The sequence below is a fragment of the Hydra vulgaris genome, chromosome 12, assembly GCF_038396675.1.
Source record: "Hydra vulgaris chromosome 12, alternate assembly HydraT2T_AEP".
Taxonomy (NCBI): domain Eukaryota; kingdom Metazoa; phylum Cnidaria; class Hydrozoa; order Anthoathecata; family Hydridae; genus Hydra; species Hydra vulgaris.
The window spans coordinates 11,709,890-11,736,176 of record NC_088931.1 but is presented as its reverse complement, the minus strand read 5'-3'; the positions used below and the strand labels follow the sequence as shown (position 1 = coordinate 11,736,176).

General features: G+C 28.7%; 1 protein-coding gene across 1 annotated transcript; it reads left to right on the top strand.

The window, feature by feature from the left end:
* Positions 1–288: 288 nt before the first annotated feature.
* On the top strand, positions 289–26,287 carry LOC100213040 (protocadherin-16). The gene is made up of 5 exons (XM_065812175.1): positions 289–2,212; positions 4,670–10,810; positions 22,412–22,593; positions 22,744–23,016; positions 24,597–26,287. Exons 1-5 carry the CDS (start codon positions 595–597, stop codon positions 25,962–25,964), a joined length of 9,582 nt encoding a protein of 3,193 aa, XP_065668247.1. The 5' UTR covers positions 289–594; the 3' UTR covers positions 25,965–26,287.

Below are 26,287 nucleotides of genomic sequence, written 5' to 3'. Positions count from 1 at the left end.
ACTGCAGGTTGTACAGACCATTAGCCCTTTACTTTCAAAGCATTGAAAATATGACAATTATAACAAATAAATTTATTCCAATTTTGGTTGCCATCAATATGGTGTAATTATTTTTAATTTCAAGCGACCGCGGTGCTAGGGTTCAAACTTTCATAAGACATAAAAAGTGTCATTAGTTTAAAAATTAACCTTTATTATAGTTTTCCTTTAAGTTTTTTTAACAATAGTACAAAAAAGCACGTAAATTAAAAATTCTGCTTGAAAGTGTTTAGAATAACTTTTCGTGTCACTTTACATAGTGGATTTACAATGTAAACGGAGTTTCGGCACTTATTTCAAAGACAAGTTTTAATGTTTTACACTTAGTAAACAAAAGTCCTTCGTTGCTTGATTTTTAACTTAATAGTTAGTATGTTTTTATAGGAACATTTTTTTTAAAATTTGCTAATTTTAAAGTTTTAAACTAAAAAGTTAACTAGTAATTAGTCTTTTTGCACAGTCATTTCTAAGTTAGCAAACTAATTTGCCTAAAGCTTTGATTAATATTTAAGATTTGGTTATCAGGGTAGAATATGTGTTAAAATAAAAATAAAAATGAAGTCTTACTTTTTGGTGACACTGTTTTTCTATAAAATTGAAGCTTCTTATGTTTTTTATTTTGGTGAAAATCAACCACCTGGAAGTAAAGTTGGTCAAATAGACGGTCATTTTCCATTTAAACAAAATGGTGCGATTGAGTATTTCAGTATAAATGAGTTATCAGGGGAAATAATCTCCAAAAAAAATTTCTCAATGAAATATTATAAGCCTCAAGTAAATGAATATTGTTTTAACTTTACTGTATCATCTGCAAGAAACAAAGAATCAGTAGAAGTTTTTATTTGGGTTTTTAGTGTTCCATTATTTTCTGAGTTCTCATATAATATTTATATGAAAGAAAACAGTAAAATCAATTCATTGACAATGCTTAAGTTTTTAAATAACACAAATTTAAAAGTTAGATATAAATCTGAAAACTTTGTTGATAAGTTTCAAATTGCGACCAATGACAAGAATGAGTTATTTTTAAAGCTGCTGTTGCCTCTGGATTATGAAACCCAGAAATGCTATTTAATAAACATCTCAGCATGTGTCTCATCATTTTGCAATTTTTTATCTGTAAATTTAAATGTTTTGGATGAAAATGATAATCTGCCAGAATTTGACAAAAAAGTGTATCACTTTGAAATATACGAAAATGCCACTGTATCTGAAAAAGTTGGATATGTTCATGCATCAGACTTAGATTCTGGGTCTAATTCTCAGATTAAGTATAGTTTACATGGAACTGCTGATTTTTATATAAATGAAACAAGTGGCGATGTATTTTTAAAAAAATCTGTTGATGCAGAGTCACGGATTTTTTATAAAGTATTGTGTATAGCAAGTGATCAAGGAAATCCTCCAAAGATGTCATCTGTTATATTATCATTTTTTATTTTGGACTGCAATGATAATCCTCCATTAATAGATGTTATTTTTACACTACCAGGTATTTATCAAATAGTAGAAGGTGAGATTATTGGATGGAAAGTAGCTTCTGTCTTAGTAAGTGATCCTGACTCTATGAATAAAAATTTGGTTCCTGATCTACTCATTAATGATACTAATTATTTTGAACTACAAAAAGAAGAAAATAAGTTTTCCTTGTTTACTAAAAAAGCTATTGATAGAGAATTAACTCCGTATCTATTTCTTTTGCTTATAGCCAAAGATAGCTTATCAGCTCTTCTATTTACTCAAATGAAAATTCAAATTAATGTAAGCGATATTAATGATAATTCTCCTAAATTTTCTCAACAAACATATAATATTTCAGTTAAAGAATCTATAGGTATTGGAGAACTTATTGTTAGGGTTTTTGCACAAGATCTTGACTTTGGTGAAAATGGAAAAGTATCATATAAAATTGATTCTTCCAGTTTTTTAGGAGCTGAATTTGTAAAGCTTGATCAACAAAATGGTGAAATAATTTTTGTTCAGAGTGTTAATTATGAACTTTTTTCAATAATAAAGTTTCAAATTTGTGCCTTTGATCACGGAATTCCTCAGCTTAGATCCTATGCATTTGTACAAATAAATTTGATTGATGTAAATGACAACCCTCCGTATTTTTCTCCATTAATAATGGTTTTTAATATAACAGAAAATCAAGAAGTTGGATCATTTATAGGTATGTTAAATTATATAATTTTGAACATATATATAATATATATATATCAAGGCGTTAACCAGAAATAAATTTTATACCGCGTTTTTGCTGTATTGGGAATTTTTATTGTTGTTGTTCTAGAAAATGTTGGGAATTTTCTAGAAAAGGTCCTAAAAAACTCAAAAAAACACTCAAAAAAAAAAAAAAGGTCGTTGACTTTTGGGAATTTTAAGCCCATTGGGAATTCCGCGTTATACGCGACACCATTGGGCTAGCTAACACCCTGTATATATATATATATATATATATATATATATATATATATATATATATATATATATATATATATATGTATATATATATATATATATATATATATATATATATATATATATATATATATGTATATATATATATATATGTATATATATATATATATATATATATATATATATATATACATACATACATACACACTTGCAAATCACTCTTTAAGGGTGCCACAGTTTATTAGCTTTTCTGGTAAATAAATTAGCAAATCAAAAAAAAACCAGCAAAGCTGACTACAGCTTTCCTGGTAAATAAAGTTTTGTCAGTTTTTTTAAAGAAGGATTTTTTTTTAATATGTATTCACCTCCTCAAGTCAATAGATGAGGGAAGGCTATATATTTTTTTATTGTTGTTGTTTTTTGATTTGACCCTAATGCACATTTCCTTTCAAGAATCTTTCCTGCAGTTACATCAGGCTAAACTATTACTTTTATAAAATGAAGATTACATTTGTGGGTTATTCTTGAATTTTCTAACACATATTTTGTTTGTCAACAAATTTGTTCAGATGGTAGTGGTTAAACAACTATATGAAGAAAAACGTGTTAAAAATTTTTAAGTTTAAACAAATGTATAATATACACTTTTCTGTCCCAGACACATATTTTGTTTGTCAACAAACTTGTTTAGATGATAGTGGTTAAACAAGTGTATAATATACACTTGTTATATACAGAGAAATGTGTTTAAAAATAGTATATACATATACTGTATATGTAGCAATTGTTTTAGAACTGTTTTTTAACATGTTTCTTTGTTATAAATTAATAACGAGTTAATTTCCAACATCTGAATGATAATTTCAACTACAGATAAATGAATTATCTGTAGTTGAATTAACACTGTAGAAAAATTAATACAGAGATGTATTGGTTCTCACAAGCAATCCTGTTAACTTTTTTTAAAATGTAACTAGATCCAAAGGGGCCACCTTAAGCCTAAAATTTGAAACAGGAACCTAAATGCAAAAAAAAAAAAGTTTTTCAAATATATCTCATTTTGGGTCTCAAAGCAGTAATATTTTAAAATAATAAATATTTTATACAAAATTTATTATTTTATGTTTTATTGCATAAAAACTGTAATTTTTTAACAAAAAATAAAAAAAGTGTGGTTTTCCATAGTTTTTGCCTAATTTTTTTTTCAAAGTGCTTTTAATAACAAAAGATATTTATTTTTGAACTTTTTAAAATTTTGCTTCTTTTGAGACCCAACATGACATACTTGAAAAACTTTTGTTTTCGAGTTTAAGATCTCGTTGCAAATTGTGATTGTTTATTTTTTTTTTGCATAACAGTCACTGATTGTTTTTGTAGTGCTTGAGATTATATTTTAGTTATACATTCTATTATAGTAAGACGATATAAAATATTTTTTATAAGCAGTGAAAACTTTTACAGCTCTTTGTTTGCTGCCATTAGTTAGAACACTAACCAATGACTGTTATTTCAATTATGCAGCCATTGGTTAGAATTCTAACCAATCGCTGCATAATTGAAATAACAGTCATTGGTTAGTGTCCTAACTAATGGCAGCAAACAAAGAGCTGTAAAAGTTTTCACTGCTTATAAAAAATATTTTATATTGTCTTACTATAATTGAATGTATAACTAAAATAGTCTTGAAAAAATTTGACTAAAAGTATGAGCAAAAAAGAGCTTGAATACTGTTTAAAAAGTTGTGCTTTTTGAGAAATTTTTTTCCGCAATAAAATATTGGATTTACTAACAAATATTAGCTTTATATCTTTTTTTTCTATTTTTAAATTTATGAATGTAAACTTCCAGGCTTAAATAGTAGCAATAATAGTTGCATATGATTTATACACATCTAATTGTTTTTTTCTAATTGTCAAAAATGTAAAAAAACTTATTTTCTGTTAATGATGATGAGCCAGCTTAACATTAAAACTGTAAAACTTAAATTTTACATTTTGCACATTCAGTCAAATTAGAACCCTAATATTTTTTAAGGTCTTATTTAGGTCTTAAAGAATGAGAATCAGTAGAGAGTTTTTTTATGTTTTTTTTATTTTGGTACACCCAATATATATATATATATATATATATATATATATATATATATATATATATATACACACATGATGAAGATGATGATGATAAAAAAATTGTTTTTACTTCTTTTTAGGCCAGGTTCATGCTGATGATGTAGATACAGTTGACTCCCAGAAGATTACATACTATTTGAACAGTAGTGTTATACAGATTGATAATAATACAGGTATTATAACATCATTAAAAATATTTGATCGTGAAGAGAAAAGTTGCTATGAATTTGAAGTTAGTACATTTGATAGTGGAGGACTATGTGGAAAGGGAACACTTTTTATTAACATTATTGATTTAAATGACTGCTCTCCTAAATTTGAAAGAAGTGTTTTCAATGTATCAATCACTGAAAACTTTCCTCTTTATAAAGTAGCATTTTTTATTACTGCTTACGATTTAGATGAAGGTAGCAATGCATTATCATCTTACTCAGCTATCTTTGAAGATGATACATTTTCTATTGACTCAACTACTGGGGGTGTTATTTTAAATCATAACTTAAAAGAACATCCAAAACACTTATTTAATTTCCAAGTTAGTGTGAAGGATGCAGGAGGTTTTCCTGGAATAAGTACAGCAAGAGTTTTACTTAATATATTCCCTCCAAGTATTTTGCCTCCAGTGTTTACAGAAAATAGTTACATTTTTAATGTGGTAGAAAATAATCAAATTGGTAAAGTTGTTGGAGTCTTGCAAGCTGTTAGACCACTATCTCAAAGTGCTGCTTTTATTAATTTTGAAATAGCTGATGGCAATAATAGCTTCAGTATTGATTCTATATCAGGTTCTTTGCGGGCAAATACAGTTTTAGATTTTGAAAAAAGAAAAGAGCATTTCATACTAGTTAAAGCAGTTGATTCTTTAAATATAAGCTTGATAAATCTTACAAAAGTTCAAATCAATGTTTTAGATCAAAATGATAATCAACCATGGTTTGTAAACAAAACTGAAACTGTTTCTATTTTAGAAGGCGTTCCAATTGGTTACATATTTTTTAAGTGCCAAGCATTTGATAATGATTTGGGTTTAAATGGGTTAGTTAAATATAGCATAACAAATGCTAGTGGACCAATTAATGTCTCAAGTGAAAGTTGCAATGTATTTACTACTGGGACAATAGATTATGAGTTGGTTAAAGAATATATTGTTTATATAGAAGCAGTAGATCAAAGTTCACCATTTCATAAAGCTACACTACAGCTGAAAATCCAAGTTCTAGATACAAATGATAATTTGCCAATATTCTCTAACTATTCATATGTAGTTCATCTTGCTGAGAATTTACCTTTAAACTCTCTGATCATTACAGTTCATGCAACAGATCAGGATTCTGGTTTAAACGGAGAATTGATTTATGAATTAGTTAGTTCAAAACATTCTGAAATGTTTTTTCTAAGTATAAATGGATCTCTTTACTTAAAAAAAGCTATCGATTATGAAGTTAATCAGTATTTTTTACTTACTTTAAAAGTTATTGATAAAGGTTTACCCCCTCAGAAAAATGAAGTTAAATTGACTATTATAGTTGAAGATGAAAATGATAACTCTCCAGTTTTTGAAAAAAACAGCTATATTTTTTATTTGAATGAAGAATCCCCAGCTGGATCAGTTGTTGGCATTGTGACAGCTTTTGATAATGATCAGGGTACTAATGCAGATATGGAATTTTTTATTTTATCTAATGATTTTACACACGATAGTGAAAACGTTTTTGGGAGATCTGACTGCATCATTAGATCATTAAGGAAGTTTGACAGTGAATCTGGGGACAAAGAATTTGGTGTAACCATCACAGTAAAAGATCTTGGAAAACCTTCATTGAAAAGTATTGTTCAAGTTAAAATTGTTATCAAAAACATAAATGATCACCCACCAAAGTTTTCTAAAGCTACTGCATACTTAGCATGTGTCATTAGAGAAACAATTATGAATTCCTTTGTGATACAAATAGAAGCAACTGACCATGATGTAGTTCCTTATCCACTTAAATATAAATTAGGTGCCACTGAAAATAACACTTCTAATTTTTTATCCATATTTAGAATAGACTCCTCAAGTGGTGCTGTTTATACAAAACAAAAAATCGGTTTTGAAATGCAATCATTTTATGAAACAACAGTCAGTGTAGAAGAAGTTGGAGATGGATTATTATTGTTTAACTATCAAAAGTTGGTCATATTTGTTGTGCCACTTCTTCAGCATACATTTTTTACTGATAGCTGCATGGTGGCTGCTGTTTCAGAAAAGTCTCTGCCACTACAAGGAATTATTAATGATGCAATCAGTTATAATAACCAATTTGTTGTGTCTAACTACAGTATTATAGAAAAAAATGTACCTTTTTTAGTTTTAAAAACAACAGGTTTATTGCAACTTAGCCAAATTCTTAGTTTTGAGAATTCCAAGTACTACCAGTTTCGTATAAGTGCAGATGGGTTGTGGAAAAAAGATAAAATGACTCTTTTAACAGATTTTATAATGATGAATATATATGTAATACCAGAAAATAAGTATGTGCCCACATACCCTGATAATCCTGAGAGATACACTATAAGTGAGGATTGGCCAACTCTTATACCTTTTGCAATCTTGCAAAAAGCTTTAGATAATGATGCTGATCTTGGTGGCTTTGTTGTTTATTTTATTAATTCCACAAATCCATCTAATGCTCCAGTACAATTGTCTCCAATAAGTAGGGAGCTTTTTTTAACTCACTCTGTTGACTATGAAGAACAAGAGGTTTTGAGTTTGAAGATTGGCATAACTGATCTTGCTGCAAATATAAATGAGCGTCTTTTTAATACATTTACAGTGTATATTTCTATTAAAGATGTCAACGATAATCCTCCTGTGTTTAAATCAGCAACATCTGCAAAAATTCAAGAAGGAGAAAATCCTGGCACTATGGTATCAACCATTCAAGCTGAAGATCCTGATAAAGGTGAAACTCACGCTGCAATAGGCTACTATATTATGTCTGGTAATGACGCAGGATTTTTTAGTTTAAATTATTTAACCGGCAATCTTTCTACTTTAAAACCTCTTAATGCATCCGTTAGAAGAATGTACATTTTAACAATAAAATTGGTTGAGTTAAGAGAAAATTTAATTTCATCTTTAAGTAGTACTCAAAATGTTACTATTTTTGTTGACGATATTAATGATAATCCACCTAAATTTAGTCAAGCAGTTTATCATGCAGTAATAAAAGAAAATATGATGATTGGTTCCTACATTACTCAATTGGCATACATTGATTCAGATATTTTTAAAGAAAATACTCAATCTGTTTTTGACCTTCTTGACAATTTTGACAAATTTTCTATTGACCCAAAAACTGGAATTATAGTTAGTAAAAAAAGTTTTGATAGAGAAGTTCACTCTTCCTTTATTTTGACAGCTGTAGTAAAAAATATTGCTTATCCATATGGGCAAGATTTTTGCACTGTGGTAGTTGATATTGAAGATGTCAATGACAATGCACCAGTTTTAAGTGGAGGCGAAAAAGTAAAATTGCATGTCTTTGAGAAGCTTAGATCTGACAATACTAAGATTCATAAGTTTGAAGTTTTTGATCTGGATATTGGTATAAATGCTGCTGTAAATTTTTTTCTTTCTCCTGTTCAATCTTATTTCTTCATTAACAAAACGACTGGTGAGCTGCACCTACTAAATAGTTTAGATAGAGGAGAACGTCGCAAATATAAGTTTAGTGTTTTTGTTGAGAATACTTCACCTCCCTACTTCATGAGTTATCAAAATGTGACAATAGTTGTTGTGGATGATGACGATAATAAACTAGAATTTGGGCAAAAAGTGTATTATGTTAAAGTTCAAGAAACCACTTCTGTTAATATGACTATTTTACATGTCTATGCCTCAGATAAAGACTCTGGTCGAAATTCTGTAATCTACTATGAGTTAGTTGATTCAATTGATCATTTTATTATTGATCGGTATAGTGGAGCAATATCAACAACAGTTTCACTTGATTATGAACAGAAAAAAGAGTACCAGTTGGAAGTTAAAGCTATAGATAGTGATTCAAAAATATTTGATTTATGTCGAGTCATTATTGAAGTTATAGATATGAATGATAATTACCCAGTGTTTTTGCAATCAATGTATACAAAAGTTATTGAAAAAGTCACCTCTTCATATGTTTTGCAAGTACAAGCTTCAGATGCTGATCTTAACGGAAAGCAAGGAGTGAGTTATGCTTTTGACCCTCCAAGTCATCATTTTAATATATCAAGTTCTACAGGTGAAATTTTTATTACAGATAGAAATCTTATGCCAGGACAATACCATTTACATGTCAAAGCTGTTGATGATGGTGGTTACAAAAAGTCATATGTTCAAGTTTTAATTACAATTGGCAACAGCACTGAAATTGAGATTCTTAATAAATCTGTTATTTTTACAATTGATGAAAATCCACCAAATGGATTTGTACTTGGTACCATATATGCCAAGGCCAAAAGCAATGATATAATCATTTATACCATTTTAGAAGCTACCAATCCAGATTTAGGTTTAGCCATTAATCAAGAAGGAAACATTTTTGTAAATAAAAGTGAATCTTTAGACTATGAAAAGTATCCAATTATAATGCTTGGAGTCCTTGCTTCAATATTTGTAAACGATGAAACATTTAGTTCATACTTAACTGTAGTGATCAATCTTAATGATGTGAATGATAATGATCCTCAGATTATACCATTGAATAAACAGTATAGGTATTTGGAGTCTGATTCTTCTAATTTCAAACCACATATTTTAAATTATTTTGATGTTAAAGATGATGACCATATTGATTTAAATAAGCTTAAAGTTGTCATAATTTCTGGTAATGATGACGGTATGTTTGAAATAGTTGAAGGAACAACAGTTATGACACTACTTAAGCCTATTGATTATGAAACTAAAAAAGAGCATAACTTACTTGTGCGGGTATACGATGGTGGTTCTCCTCCTAGATTCAGTGATAGCTATTATACACTCATCATTGAAGATAGAAATGATAATCCTCCAGTTTTTCAAAATGTTGATACTATATTTGTAAGTGAAAATGTAACTTCTGGTAGTGTTGTAGGAAGTGTTAGAGCTACAGACATAGATGTTTCAACAACTGAAATTATTTATGAAATAGTAGACAGTAGTAATTCAACATTCACTATAGATGAAAACCTTGGTTCTATAATATTAAAAAAATCAAAATATTTAGACTATGAAAAAGTTAAATTTTATAACCTAAACATTTCAGCATCAGATGGGCTGCATAAAACCTATTGTCAACTAAATATTATTATAACTGATTCTAATGATCACCAACCAATTTTTACAAAACAACTATATTCAGTAAAGGTTCAAGATACAATCAAAAAAGGAGAATACATAACTAAAGTCTCTGCAGATGATTTAGACAGTGGCAGTTATGGATATGTTCAGTATTTGTTAGATCCTCCACAAGATGCCTTTACTATTGAACAAGATTCTGGCAAGATTATTACAAACAAAGAATTTCAATTTAATGAAGATGCAACCGTGATGGAGTTGCAGATTGTGGCATTTGATTCTAACATGGCACTTGGTTATCTTAAATCTACAACAATTGTGTTGCTTGAGGTTGAAGGTAAGAAAGCAATTTATCCTAAATTTCAACAAAGTCATTATTATATGAAAATATCAGAAGGCGCTAGCATAGGTGCTGTTGTAGGAATTGTAACTGCATTGTTTACTAACAGCATCCATCAACATATAAAATACTCTATACGAAGTGAAATGGAAACATTTTCAATTCATGCTGATTCTGGACTTATAACAGTGAACAATCAACTTGATCGTGAGATGCAATCAAGTTACAACATTGAAGTTTATGCTGCAATTGCCAATCACCAAGATGTTTCTACAAAATGTATTGTCTCAATACAAGTACTTGATATTAACGATAATAATCCAATATTTGAAGAACATGATTATAATGTATCAGTTCTTGAAGATCAAAATGCTGGTCAAATTTTGCTGACTGTAACAGCTACTGATGCTGATGATAGTGCAACAGAAAATGGTAAAGTAAGATATGAGATACATTCAGGACAAGATGAAAATGAGTGGTTATCAATTGATGCTGATACTGGTGTAATAAGAACAAAAAGACTTCTTGACAGAGAGATTAGGCCATATCTGCAAGTTACCATAAAAGCTGCTGATCATAAAGGTTATCAATTATTTTACAGATTTTTTTTTAAATTTATATTTTATAAGTACTTTATAAGGTCTTTATGGTATTTGTCAACTTTTAAAACTTTTTTCTCACAATCTGATAGGGGGTTTCAACAAATTTTGCTTTTAACTGATTCAAAATGCACAGAAAAATGTTTAGAATGTACAAAACATTTTAAATAGGAATGTACAAATACCAGTGATTTAACCACTACTGTCACTTACTGGATAGAACGCCATCAAGTCCTGCAAGTGACAGGGTACAAAAATTAATTAAGAATCTTATCAAGAAACTTATATAACATTTGTTGTTGACTTTAGTAAAAGGTTTCCTGACTTAAAAATTAAAGTTTCTTTCTTGACTTAAAAATTAAAGTTTCTTTAAAAAGTAAAATAGTACACAAAATCTATAGTGAAAACTATGATTTTGTGTACTATTTAGTTAGAAACCATACAATTTAGTTGGTTCTTGGCTATGTAATGGTGCAATCTGATTTGTTCGCAGGGTTTGCAACACATATGAAAAATCAGATAAGTTGGTACTTCACTTCTGAAAGCAGCTATCTGATTTGTAAAAACAAAAACTTTAAAGTAATGCATTATGGGGCTGCAAATTTTGCTTATTTGATTGGTTGAAACTATACTTTGCAGGATTAAAATATAGTAGAAGTTTTGTTAAAAAGGTGTTTCTTAGCTCTTGCATTGTATATACACAATGTGTGTATAAAATGTGCAAATAAACAGGCAAAACGAAATTTTCGACTTTTTATTTTGAATTGTTTTTAAACATTTAAGTGACCTGAAATTATAAAATAAAAACAAGAAAAAATGTTTATGAGAATATTTTTTGTATATCTATGTGGTGAAATTTTTTGTATATCTATAGAATATAATATAAATGAAGTTTAAAATGAAAGTTCATTTAAAAGCTATATCGAAAAGTTATTTCTACACAACTTTTTAATAGAACTTTTTTTTATTATTTGTTTTGTGTCACAACATAGCGTAAGGTGCTTTTTAATGACAGGGTTAACTAAAAATTGGGCCTCAACCCCTGAATTCATTTTCTCCATCAATACCAAATTTGACTCTTTTTTTAATCATAAACTGTTTTACCTTTTACTTTATTTTCAACAGATTCAGAAACTTATCTAGCAAACTCCTCAATATCTGCATACTTTTTTTTAAAACAAACAACTCACAACAAAACTGCAAGCTAGCGTATGCAACCACTGAGTTATTGAGTTATGATCACAAAACAGAGTTAAAGAGCAAGAATACTGTTGACAGGTGACTTTAAAAATTGTAAATTGTATGTGTCAGGAAAACATGATGACAGGATAGATTTACAAAGCATTGATGTTTGAGGAAAAAAGCTATATGAAAAAATATTTTTTGAGCATAAAGGAAGTAGATAGATACGGCTTTACAGCTTTGTTAATGACGAGTCACCTGAAATTGAGTTTTGGTTGATGGAACAAGTGATGATAACTTGTTTTGGCAGCAACCATGGTACAGGGTTGCCACTAAATCAGGGAATTCAGGGAAAGTCAGTGAAATTTAGATAAGATCAGGGAAAATCAGAGGGGAAATATTGTTTTAGTTAAAAGTTAGGAAAAATCAGGGAATTTTTTTATTTTGCACTCATTTATTTTAATGTTTTAAAATGGTTTATAGCAAATAATATTCCTTTTTTAGGTTACTAATTTAATAATCATATAGCTTAAAAGATTGTTCAAATATAATATTTGATCATTATAATAAAAAATTAACTTTTTTTCCAGATCATTTATTTACAATATAAACCAAACAAAAAAATTTATGTAAAACATTTATACAGGTTTGATTGGAACCATTAATAATAATTTAAATGAAACTATTAGACGCTTTTTTGTGTAGAAATAGCTGTAACATGTGAAGATTTTCAAAGTTTTTTAAAACCATATTTTCATTCTCTTTTTTAGAATAAACAAAAATTTAAAATTTTTTAAATGTTATCTTATTTTAATAAAGAGTGATTGATTGATCCATTGTTTAAAAATGACTGGTAAATGGCACAGATAAAAAGCCAGCCAAACGTGCAAAACATGCCAAGCAGGGGCGTGGTGGCTCTAAAAAGCCCATGCGGGATTTTTATGAAAAGGCCTATATATGCGGTATTTTACCATATATGCTTGATGTAAAGGCCCTTCCAAAAAAAATATTTATATGTATGTGTATATATATATATATATATATATATATATATATATATATATAAATATATATATATATATAAATATATATATATATATATATATATATATATATATATATATATATATATATATATATATATATATATATATATATATACAGGGCCGTCCCGAAGGGGGGTTGTAGGGGGTGTCACACACCCCCAAAGCTGTTATTTGTGTAAGAAACTGCGGTCTTTAAAACATCAGCAGAAATTAACTAAATATCCAGTTAATACTACAGTTAACAACATTAAACAGTATAGTTTTAATCCTAAATGGTACAATGAATATCCATTATTAGAATATAGTATTGAGACAGATTCTGCATACTGTTTTGTATGTAATTTATTTTCAAATGGTCCAGGAAGATCTTATCAAGATTCAGCATGGGTAAAACCTGGTGTTCGTCAATGGCATAAAATGAAAAGCTGTGGAGTTAAAAAATTAGGTAAATTACAGCAACATTTTTCTTGTTTTTCTCATAAAGCAGCGTTACATGATTATTATCAATTTATGACAACTGAAAATCATACTGATAGGATTTTAAACATATCAAATAGAAAAGAAGCAATTAAGTTAGAACAAGAAAAAGATTTCAATAAACAAATTGTAGTTATATTATTTGATATTGCTAGAACATTATCACGACAAGGATTAGCATTTCGAGGTGATGGTGACGAAAGTGGAAGAATCTTATGCAATTTGTTCAATTACTCTCTAGGCATAATCCCTTATTGAAATGCTGGATGGAGGAGTCTTCTTTACGATCACATAAAGTTACTTACTTAGGTCCACGATCTTAAAATGAATTTATTGAACTACTAGCTAAAGAAACACGTAACATAATAATAAAAGAAATACATGAAGCAAACATTTATTCAGTATCTGCTGATACTACACCAGATATATCAAATTAGGATCGTTTATCAGTATGTGTCCGATATGTTAATAGTCAAGGCAAATCTGTTGAGCGACTTTTTGGAATTGAAAAAGGAAACGATAAAACTGGTTCGGGTACAGCATCACAAATAGTCAACATTTTAGAAAGTAATTTATTAAATCCGGAGTTAATACCCTTTCAATCCTATGATTTTGCAAGTAATATGTCAGGGAAATTTAATGGAACCCATGTTAAACTTTCTGAACTTGTTGGTCACAAAATTATATTTATACCATGCCAAGCCCATCGGTTGAACACGTTTTTAGAACATAGTTGTGATGCTAGTAGTATAATTGGAAGTATTATTGATATATTAGAAAATCTCTATGTCTTTTTTTCCTCAAGTAATAAAAGATATGGTTTGCTTAATGAGAAAATTTCCAAAATTGAAAATGCGTTACAATTAAGAAACTTGTCAAAAACCAGGTGGACAGCTCGTGCTGAAAGTGTTAAAGCTGTATGGAATTCATTAGAAGCTGTTGTTGAAAGCCTTGATGAAATTCTATTATTAAACGAATGTTTTGATAAAGGAACAAGATCAAAAGCGCTTGCTCTTTGAAAACAAATACTTTCTTTTGATTTTATTGTTTCTATATCTTTCATGAAGAATATTATGTACAAACTAAAGTATCTTACTGAAACTCTTGAGGCAAAAAATTTGTCTATAATTGATGCAATAACTTTAATTGACAGCACAATGAAAATTTTAGCATCAATCAACTCTGATGATTATGCAATGAACAATTTCATCAATAGTGCTAAAGAGTTTGCCACCTTACTTGGAATAGACTCTGAAGCTGATTTTCGAAACCATCATCGTAGAAGATTAGCTCCTAAACGATTTGATTGTAATTCTACAACACAAACAGAATTTACAATGAATTTATTTTATAGAAAAGAGTTTAAAATAGTTCTTGATACCATTTTAAAACTAACAAATGAAAATTTAAAATCATGTATTTCTTCTATTGAACCATTATATCTATTGTTTTCTCAATAAACTTAATATTTCATTGGGTAATGTACAAAAATCTATTTCAATATTTTCACCAGCCAGTCAAGGTGCAAATCTTCAAGATTATGACTTAGTTCAAACAGAACTAGAAATATTATTTAATATGTTAAAAGAAGACGAAACATCGAAACATTGATATCGTAATATACGCCCATTTCATATATGATAGCTATTACTCCAATGCTCAGTAGGCCAGAATATTTTTTCCGTGGTCGAAAGTCCCAAAAAAGTGAATTCTTCAAACATTTTCTTTTTTTTATTATTAAAACATAAGTACTTTACTCTACTCAAAAATATTTGGCATTGTATAATAATAATTTTTTGACCAACAAGTTCAAAAAGTTTAACATGGGTTCTATTAAATTTCCCTCAAATTACTTGCAAAATCATAGCTTGCCTTAGGCAAGCTTGCTATAACCATTCATAATGGTTTTAAAAATGTCAAATTTTCGCTTATTTTTTTTAAAAACTTATCCTCAAAATCTACATAACTATACAATGCATTGTACAGTTACATAGATTTCAACAAGTTTGAAAAAATAAGCAAAAATTTGTCATTTTTAAAACCATTAAGAATAGTTGATGAATAGTTTTCAGTACTGTGTTAATGTTCAGTGTACATTAACACAACACTCAAAACATCGAATCGATGCATGTAATGACGATAACCCAAGCTCTAAACTTTGCAAATCCGTTGGACGGATCAGAGCTTTATCTAAGTTGTTCAATGATCTAGGAGTACAGAATTTAGAGGGTCAGAGACCCCCAAAACCTAAAAAGTAGGTGTATTTAAAAAAAGGCCCAGTATTTCACTGTTTTCGAGCGTTACAAATTTTATTTTTGAGTTGGCATTTACAGGAGTTTCACCCCCCCCCCCTAATAATTTGGTTCGGGACGGCCCTGTATATATAAATATATATATAAATATATATATATATATATATATATATATATATATATATATATATATATAATATATATATATATATAATAACTGACCTTATTCTAATAAATCATCAATACAAACTAGCAAGTTGAGATAACACTTGTAATTATTAATATTGTTTGTAATATATTTGTAATTAATAATATTGTAATTATTAATTATTGTATTTGTGATTTGTAATTATTAATATTGTTTCTAATACTTCAAAATAAAAAATGGTAACAATACCATGCAGCGACCACGCTTTTGTTCTGATTTTCTTAAAACACAATTTACCGCAAGCAAATATGATTAGTATTTTGTTTGAAGAACATAGCCTAACACAAAATTAAAAAATCAAAGATTATAATTTTTCTATTACTATATAATGATATATATTTTATTGTATAATAATATAAATTTTTTTGAATTGTATATAATTTTTTTTCTAAAATAAATATTGAAAATCTTCAAAAATAAGAAGTTCATTTTATAGATAGTTTATGCTTTTGTTTAATTCGGTGTTTTAACTTTTTTGAACATTTTCGTGTAAACTCACAACAGTAAAAATGCCGGTCTAAAAATGGTGCCGTTATTAACATAATTTAAACATAAAAGTTTTTATAACATAGTTTTTAGCAGCTACTAAATTGAAAGTATTTCATATTTTTTCCAAAAAAGCTGTTTTATTGTTTTTTTATTTCGAAAATAAAACAAAATTAAAATAATGAAAATAAAAAAATTTAAAGCTATGGAATCTTTATAATTTATTTTAAACTTACCTAAAATTAATAGTAATAAAAATGTGTCGTAAATAAGTAAATTGTTAAGGTGTAATATCAAATTGTATTTGAAAATATTTGCGGTTCTCCCACACCTCAATTAAAATAAATTCGTTAAATAATATGGTTTTACGTTATTTTTAAAAGGTCTTATTTGTGTAATTATAGTTCATAGTTCAAAGTTTGCATAAAACATATCTTCTTTAAATGTACTTTTTGCACAGCTATCATCTTTTTTTAAATCTGTCTGAGGACATGATATTACGGGGTGATTTGTTTATTAACATACAATAATATAAACTGCATAAAAATAAATAACTTCATTTATTATAAAACAAGTTTATATCTGTTTGGAAACGTTACAAAAATGCAAAACATGAGTTCGATACTTATTTATATAAAACTTAATTTAAAATTTAACACTAAAACATTTTTTTTAAATGAATTAAAACGCAATACAATTACTATATAGTAATTGTATTGCGTTTTAGTTCATTTAAAAAAATATTTTGGGGTTAAATTTTGAATTAAGTTAATTTAAGTCCAACAATAATATGGGTCTGCGGACATTTTTAAATTTATTTTGTCAACATTACGATCGTTAAAAACCGTTTATGAGTTCATAAACTTTCTTATGAAAAAAAAATCATAATACGTCTTCAAATATCTACTTTGTTTTCAGAGCAAAATTATTATTATGCAAAATACTAATATAATTGCGTTCAAAGTTGAAGACTTAAAATCAAGGTATTAATAAAATTTAATTTGTGCAAACATAAATATTGTAAATGATTGTGGAACTTCTTTAAAATGTAGAAAAAATTAAAATTTGCCAAAAGGCCCATATTTAGATGAAAAAGTGAAAAGCCCATGCGGGAATCCCGCATAACCTCTGAGGCCACCACGCCTCTGATGCCAAGTTCAATTTAACTTGTCAAATATGGATCAAAGAGCTGCAACAAGTCTCAGAGGGGATAAAATATGTTCAGAAGTCAAAACCAGTATCTTGCTGCTTTAAGCATGCAGAGTCTACATCCAAAAAACAAGCAGTTCTTTTAGTAGATCAATCTGATTTGCAGAAATCAAATTAAGTTCTCATTAAACTTGTCATTGAACTCGTAATGAGAATGGTCTACTATATCAAAAAATATTCCTTAATAGCACAACTGTTAAGTTCTATGAGATGGGTGAAAAAATTTTTAATTTTGGTCTTTTGCATTCATTACGCTTTTAACAGAAATTATCAAGAAATCTTTTTTTTTTTATATCTTTTTCGTTTGATTATAGCCTGAATGATTCTTTTCAAATGTGTCAAATGGATCCAAAAAGGATTACTTATTTGTTTTTGGAAAACAATCTAAATTGTCTTGAATACAAATACTTTGACAGGATTAGGTTTGGCAGCTAGATAAAGTGCAACAACAGTTGCAAAATGATGTTGGGCTTTATCTAGAAGAGAGAAGATCTCAATATTCAATATTCCAAACAAGATTAAATAAGAGGTTTATAAAGGTAGAGAATGGAGTAAGAAAATGATGAACACAATAAAGAGAAGCAATTTTGCAGATGCTAACTTTGCTATGGCTTGTATATATGGCTTCCATTAGAGGTCAGTATTGAATGATAATCCAAGAAAATGCAAGGTGGAGGTTTTGATAAGACTGTTGTTATTTATTAATATAAGAATATCAACTATTGCAATATAAAACTCTAATAATTATTAGAATGATTATTTTTGTTTGAATTAAAATTCAACAGTCACTGAAAGTTCCATGTTGTTAAAGAAGAAAGATCAGATTCAACAACATCTTGATTTAGTGATTACAAAATGATAATCTTTTAACAAGACTCTCTATAAGATAATCTTTTAACAAGAATCTCCTATGAAAAAATGAAGAACATTAGATAAAAGTTATCTGTAAAAAAATAAACAAATATTCTTTTTTTTTGAATATAAAAAGTCAATATAATAAACTCTATAAGCAAATTAACAACATGTTAATAAAGTCTATTTATAAATAAATATTACTTGGCAAGGTGTGCCTTTTTAATTGATGTCTGATAAATACTTTGATAAAAGACCTATTTGTTTCAGTTATAGACAGAATATTTGTAAATCTTTTTCTACAACATGCATTCAAACTAGCTGATAAATACACTCATGAGGAAATGTCAAATATTCTCATGAAACTTCTTCAATTAAGTCTTTAACTTCATTAGTTAGTATAGGTTCATCCTCAGCATAAACTAGATTACCCTCACATTTTTTCTCCAGCCACCTTGCCACATAGGCAGCAGAGTTCTCTTCAGTTTCAGAAAGAATCACATCATAAATGCAAGTTTCAATTGAGGTCACATCTTCAAAGCTGCCATGAAAGCATTTGCCCCTGTTGATTGTCTGTAAACATTAAATTCTCCTTCAATTCTGTCACTTTGTAGTTTGTGAAGCAAGGCATAATCAAAACCAACTGAAAACAAATGGTTCCAGACAGCTATCAACCCTTCAGTAGTTTGCACAATGGATTTTTGGTATCACAAGTAACAGATTGAATTCGTTTGAGTCCATGTTCTGATTTTAATAGATTTAAATTGTTTTAAAATTAATTGCAGATTATTTGAATTTTTATTTTGCACAGATTGGTTATGGTTTCTTAGTCTAATACTCTGCCCTTTTGCAGAAACATTAATAATACTCCACCAATATATAACCTGCTTAATAAAAGAGTTTCATGAGCTCCTTTTAGTTTCAGAGCACTACTTTCTCATTATATTATTTAAAACATGTTACACATTCTGTAGTTTTTTTTTGTTTTTTTTTTTAAATTCACCTCCCCAAGGCCGAGAAGGTCACTACAGATGAGGAGGCTACTTAATTGTGGTTATAACCCTCTCTCAACTCTATAACTCTGAAACATAAACCTTGACGAACAAGGCCGCTGCGCAGAGAAACAAATTGAGCGCGGTACTACCAGGGACATGGTGGGAATCGAACTCGGAACCTCTCGCTTATGAAGCAAGCGCTCTACTACTACACCACTACCGCATGAAGACTAGAAAGATAAACATCAGCATGGGATATAGGAACTGATTTTTTAAATGTTATTTTTTTCATATTGATATAGATTTTTAACATCAGAAAAGGAACCAATGGTTTTTGTTGTCATGAGATAACTTTTGACACTTTTCAGAAATCCAGTTACTTAAACATTTAAGAAGATGAGTTGTATCAAACAATAGAAATCAAACAGGCAGATCATCTAATGGATAAATGACCTGATAGTCAGTAGTTCTATTGAAAATTTTGCAGTATTGCTGATTGATTTTATTATTATCTTTTACAGATCCTAAAATAATGCCACCATGTTTTTCAACTAATAATGCCGCCATGTTTTTCAACTATAAAAGCAGCTTTTTTCACACTAAATTAACACATTGATGTTAGTTTGTGAACAGGGGTAACAGAAAGTATTAAACTAGGTCCACCATTAAGCATTTCATTGTGACACATAGCATAGAAGTTGCTTTACATTTTGGATCATTTTTTGCTATCCCTTTTAAAACTGAATAACCAGCTGTTGGTCTGATTTTTACTTCATCAACTATCAAAAAAGCATTTTTCTGATGATCGTTCTTTACTTTTTTTAATGTTTTTTGTAAAACAAGATCCATATTTGTGCCAGAAATTGAAGACTGCAGCTTTTGTTAACTTGGAATCACTAATAAATTACGAAATTGGTCATAGTTGCAGTTATAAAAAGATTCAATAGCTTAGCAGTAATTAGCTATAGAAAAACTTTTGCTACACAGTTTTAAATTTAAGTTGTCTTATAATATAATTAAGTTTCTTTTGCATGATAGCATCCTTTAATCCAAATTATAATCTGAAAGAATAATTGTCACTTTTTCAATAATATCATTAACACGCAGATTATAACTATGAACTAAATTAATAGCTTTAAAAAACTGAATAAAAGATCAAGCCATTGTAAGGTATATATTGCTTAAAGGAATGCTAATGCCATGTTTAAAAGCAGAAAAAGTTAGGGGTGAACTCAATGTACTTTCGAGTCTTTAATATAAGAGAGGGAGGGGGATATTTTTGTAAAATTTTCTTACCCACCCTAAGCTTATTAAGAACTCCCCCCCCCTGACCCCTCGTTGATTAATTTTTACTAGTTATCCACAAAAAAATTTTATCTCAAAAATAAATTAAAACCAATTCAGTGAAAATCTGCCTATAAAATCAGAAAATAATTGTTTCAGTCATCAATAAAAACAAAAACTTTCAATGTAAACGGGCTTTAAATATTGTCGACCAAGTAAATCTCAATTTGCTTTTGGTTTCTCACCAAAGTATAAAATTTATATTGTCATATTAAAGCCTATTGAAATTATAATAAACAGCTGTTAGAAAATGGTCATTTGACCGCAAGCCATGCTAGAATTAAATAGTTTTATGCGTGTTTTTTGAAAAATAATAACTTAGACTTATAAATTGAAAATTTTCATAAAAAATACTTCTATGGAAACATGACGTTAGATCTGAAGTTTTCATGAACTGAGATAAATATAGTTTAGAAGAAAAAATTGAGATGAATTAGAAAATGAGAAAAGTGTTGGTGCCTATTGATTTTCAAAAACTCTGCCACATGCTTGCCACATGCTAACCACATCAACCACCGCATGCATATCAATTCACTTATTTGTCATAAATTCAGGTTTGAATTTCCTGATTATTTTTTTATGTGTTCTAATTAAGCTCTTCACTCAATCATCTTTCTTTTTTTCACTTTTTTTCATTTTGTTCTTTATTGTTCTACTTCTCAAGAATTTCTTCTCAATGTTATTTCTGAACAAATTGACCGAGAACTTTCTCTTTATCTTTCATCCATATTGTTGTTATTAGTGACTTAATGCTTATCACACTGGTCCTACTGGCACTAAAACTCATAACTTTTGTGTTTCTTAATCTCTTAAATATTTCTTTAAGTGGTCCTTTAAGTGGTCCTTTAAGCTCATAGCCATGTGATCTCACTATACTTTTATCTTGTGTTTCTTCTTTAGACTCATCCTATCATCACATTTCTTACTACTACCTTAAAAGTGACTGGGATTTCTTTCAAGATTTTCTTTATGGTTGTCTTTGGGCTAAAGTTTTTAGTCTCTCTGCTGATTATTGTGCCTTTAATGTTATCTCATGGTTTAGGCAGATATGAAAGCTTTATTTCTTTATTTTCAGTTTCAAGTCAAGTTCCATTCTACCTCATGGTTCCGTGGTTACCTCATAGTTACCATGGTTTTAACTTTTTTTACAACTGTTATTTCTAATAGTAATCATTTTTTTCATCTTTTTCACAAGAACAATTCTCTTGAGAACATTTTTGTTGTTGTTGCAAGAAATCAATGAAAAAAAGGTTCTGTCTGAGGTTAAGCTCATAGTTTACCACATGTCATATTTTATCTCAGAAGTTAGTTTCTAGAGACTTTTGCCAAATCTTTAGCAGTGTCATTAACAAAGGTAAGTCTAACATTCCATTTCTAATAGATGTGTCTGATCTTATTATCTCTCCTAAAGATCAAGCAAAACTGTTTGCATCTATTTTTTATGTTTTGCATTTTATGTTTTATATTTATACTGTTATTTTATACTATTTTATTACATTTATGTCATTACCTTCTTGAATAAATTATCATTAGGATCTGGGCGAAGTGACTTTGCGCGTCTAACAGTTGAAGTATTGGATGTAAACGATAACCCTCCAGAGTTCAAGGTAGATGTTCCAAATTACCAAGAGATAAAAATTTCTGAAAATCTACCTGCGAACACACAAGTTTTCAATGCATACGCATTTGATCCAGATGAGGGATCGAATGGAATGGTAAATAGTTTCGCTTAGTTTACTAATAAGTAAAATATTAATTTTTTTTTAGTAGGTTTTAATGTTTTGAATTTGTTTTAGTAGATTTTGATAAATGAATTAGATTTTTTACTATAGGTTTTTATATTTCTAAAATTATTATCCTATTAGATATTATACAGTATCTTGGAAACAGATGTAATGTTTTACATGAACGATTCAACTTCAGGTTTAATATACACTAAAAATTCGTTAGATTATGAATCAGTTTCACTTTATAACTTAACAGTGGTGGCTACAGATTGTGGGCAAAAACCGCTAGTATCAAGTTTTGAGTATCAAATTCATGTTCAAGATGTTAACGAATATGCTCCATTGTTCACCAATTCTAAATTTATTTTTAATATTCCTGGTAATCTTGAAGTTGGTGAAACTATAGGAAAGGTTAAGCTTTGAGTTCAAATTTTTTTTAGATAAATAAAAACGATAACTTTGCAAAATACTAAGGTTACCTTCACTGCATCAGGAGCAGATCCAGACCATCTAGTAAGGGGGGTAATTTTCAGGTTTTTTTGATTCGATGATTGGATTCGATCTAGACCATCTAAGAAGGAAGGAGGGAAGGCAATTTTTTGATTTGGTGGATCCAGACTAGGGGGGTGATTTTCAGGTTTAATGATTTGTGAGCAGGCAACTGCGACTAATCATAAAACATTTTTTTTAGAATATAAGTCTTACACTCCGCTTTTATTTTTTTGTTTTTTTTTGCACTTGTTAAAATTTTACTTTTAAACAGCCTCCCTAATTTACTTCCGTTTTCAAACAATATGCTTTGTTAAATATATAAATATTAAAAAAAAAATTATTTCCAAAATATCTCAAGGGACTGTATATATTTTTCTTGCTCTGTATAGGCTGGGTTCAAACAGCTCTTTTTGTGACTTGCCACTTTTTACAACATTTTATTTAACTTTCTTGTTGGTTTATTTTCTTAGTGTCCGCGCAAATTAAACACGAGGTCAGAGGTAATAATAAAAGAAATCGTTAAAAAAAGTAATTAAAACAAACAACGCAAAACAGACTTTAGTAATATAAATAAGAATCGCTGTAAATAAATAGAATCGCTGTTGAATAATAAAAAAAATATATAAAAAAACTTTTTTAAAACAAAAACTTTTTTATAAAAACATTTTAAAAATGGACTAAAAAGTAAAAAAAAAAACTATTTCACGGGACCCAAGGATTTTTTGTACATACACAACCTGAAATATCCATTAAAGTCAATGGCTGAAAATGTTGGGCACCAATAGGAACGAGTTGTACTTAGTTGCCCAACATTTTCAGTCATTAAATTTAATAGATATTTCAGCTTGTGTACGTACACAAAGTCCTTGGGTCCCATGAAATAATTTATTTTTTACATTTTAGTCCATTTTTAAAATTTTGTTTTTAAAAAGTATTTTTTATATATTTGTTTAATTTTATTTAAATAGTATTTTATTTAATTTTTGAGATAGCCCTCTTATAATGTTTATATGAAACTATTAACTGTTTTTTTTACAAATAAAATGTTGTTATTTAGTTTGTTAAAAAGTTGATTAAAGGCTTATCAATTATAGTTATATAATGAACTGAATTTGTCATGATTAAATCCTCTTGATCCTTGTTCTTAACACTGAACACAGTCTTGAGATATGTGGTTTTATTATTATAAATAATTTTAAAGATTTGGTCTTTGACAAATGCAAGATTTTTGTTATTTAATTTTGTTCCATATTTACAAACTATATTTTTTGTATTTCAATATTTTCATCAATAGTGATGACGATTTTAATAAAAAATATATATATTATATTTTATTATATTTTTATATAAATATTTTCATTAAAACCCTTAGAATACTGAATTACACTAGAATTTGCTAAACAGCTTAAATTTTATGAAGTTTGCTAAATAGTTTAAATTTTATGAAGTTGAAGACTTTCTTCAATATTTATTTATTGAAATTTGTTGTTGATTTTTAGGTTGATTCGTTTGACAAAGATGGTGGTGAAGCTAACATCACTCATTACACTATAATATCTGAATTTTCAGACAAGTTTTCGTTGGATTCTAATAGTGGGTCTATCACTTTAAATAAAGATTTACGCTTTAACAACAAACAAGGTGCTTCTGATGTTGCAAAATATACTTTAAAGTTAAGAGCGGACAATTATCCTCCTAGCAACTTATTATATTCTTTAACAGATGTTTTTATCATAGTTAATTATACTTGTGCTGGATGTGAGATTTTTTCTGAAATTACCCTTAAACCCAAACAGTCTATGACAAGTTCATCAATTCTTATTGTCTTTGCTTCTGTTATGGTTCTAGTAATTCTAATCTTTTTGGTGTTATGCATTGTTTACTGTCGTCGCAAATCATATAGGTGTTATAAAAAACCATTTTTTTATAATAGTAACAAGTTAAATCTTCCTAAATCTTCAGTTGAATGCAAGCTTCTACATTCATATAATAAACATTCAACCCTTGATATGGTTGATACTCGTTTCAGTTCAGACTTTCCTGAGAAATCTTGTGGAACTCAACTTTCTTCCGTCATAGGTTTACTAAACAAAAGCAGTGAAACCTCTGCATCTGTGACGGATAAAGCCAGTACTTTTTCTTTTGGTATCTATCATGAACAAGGTGCAGAACATCGGCCATTTTTTAAAGGCGTTTCTAAGTTAAACCCTAAAAGTATAGACGAGAAAAACAATTTTAGATATAAGGCTTCTAATTCATCACCGAAAAACTCGATATCAATTGATTCACAAAAATCTAACAGTTTCCAATCAAGACAGACAGGATCAGGTAATGGCATTGTAAGGGGGAGTCATGAAAGTCTCAAAGATTTTATGGAAGAAGGAGGAGGCGAAGCTGCAGGCGGAATTGATGTTAGCAATTTGTTGTACGCTAAACTTGCTGAAGTTGAAGATCAACACGAAGACAACATGGATGGTGTAAAACCATTTAAGGATGAAGGTTTTATGTCACGAGGAGGTTCCCTAAGTACTATTATAGCCAGCGATGAAGAGCTATCACCTTATGATTATGAGTGGCCCTCCCATAATTTAAGACAGAGTGGCGTTTTTCACGAAGAAGATCGTTACAAAGGCCCTGATCCAGCGGCTATTTCTTTACAAGCAAATCCAACTGAAACAGTTGAATATACTTCACAAAAAAGAAATCAGTCGTCTGGATCTCTTTTCACATTGTCCACAACATCTGGAAATACAAACAACTCCCCAGATAAAGAAAGAATTTGGCGTAGCGAGAGTGTTTCTAGTCAGCTATCAAGGATCACACTCTCTGATATAGATCTCACAGATGACGAAAACGTTCGAGTTTAAATTTCGTAATCATAGCTTTTCTTTTTAATTTATTTGAATTCAAAATGTTCGAATTCAAACATTTCGAATTCTAATATCGGAATATCAGAAAACAGATATCAGAGATGATTTCACGATATCAAAATTACTTTTCATTCTCATCTTTACCGGTACTTTGATTGGTTCATGAGGAGAAACCTTTTAATTAAACATTTCGCTAATGATTTTTCTTTAATTGCTTCAGATATTCTGTATTATATTTTTTTATTTATTGTGATCCTTTTTTTAAATTGAATTTTTATGGTGTACATATGTAAATATGTTAATATTTTGATTTTATTATA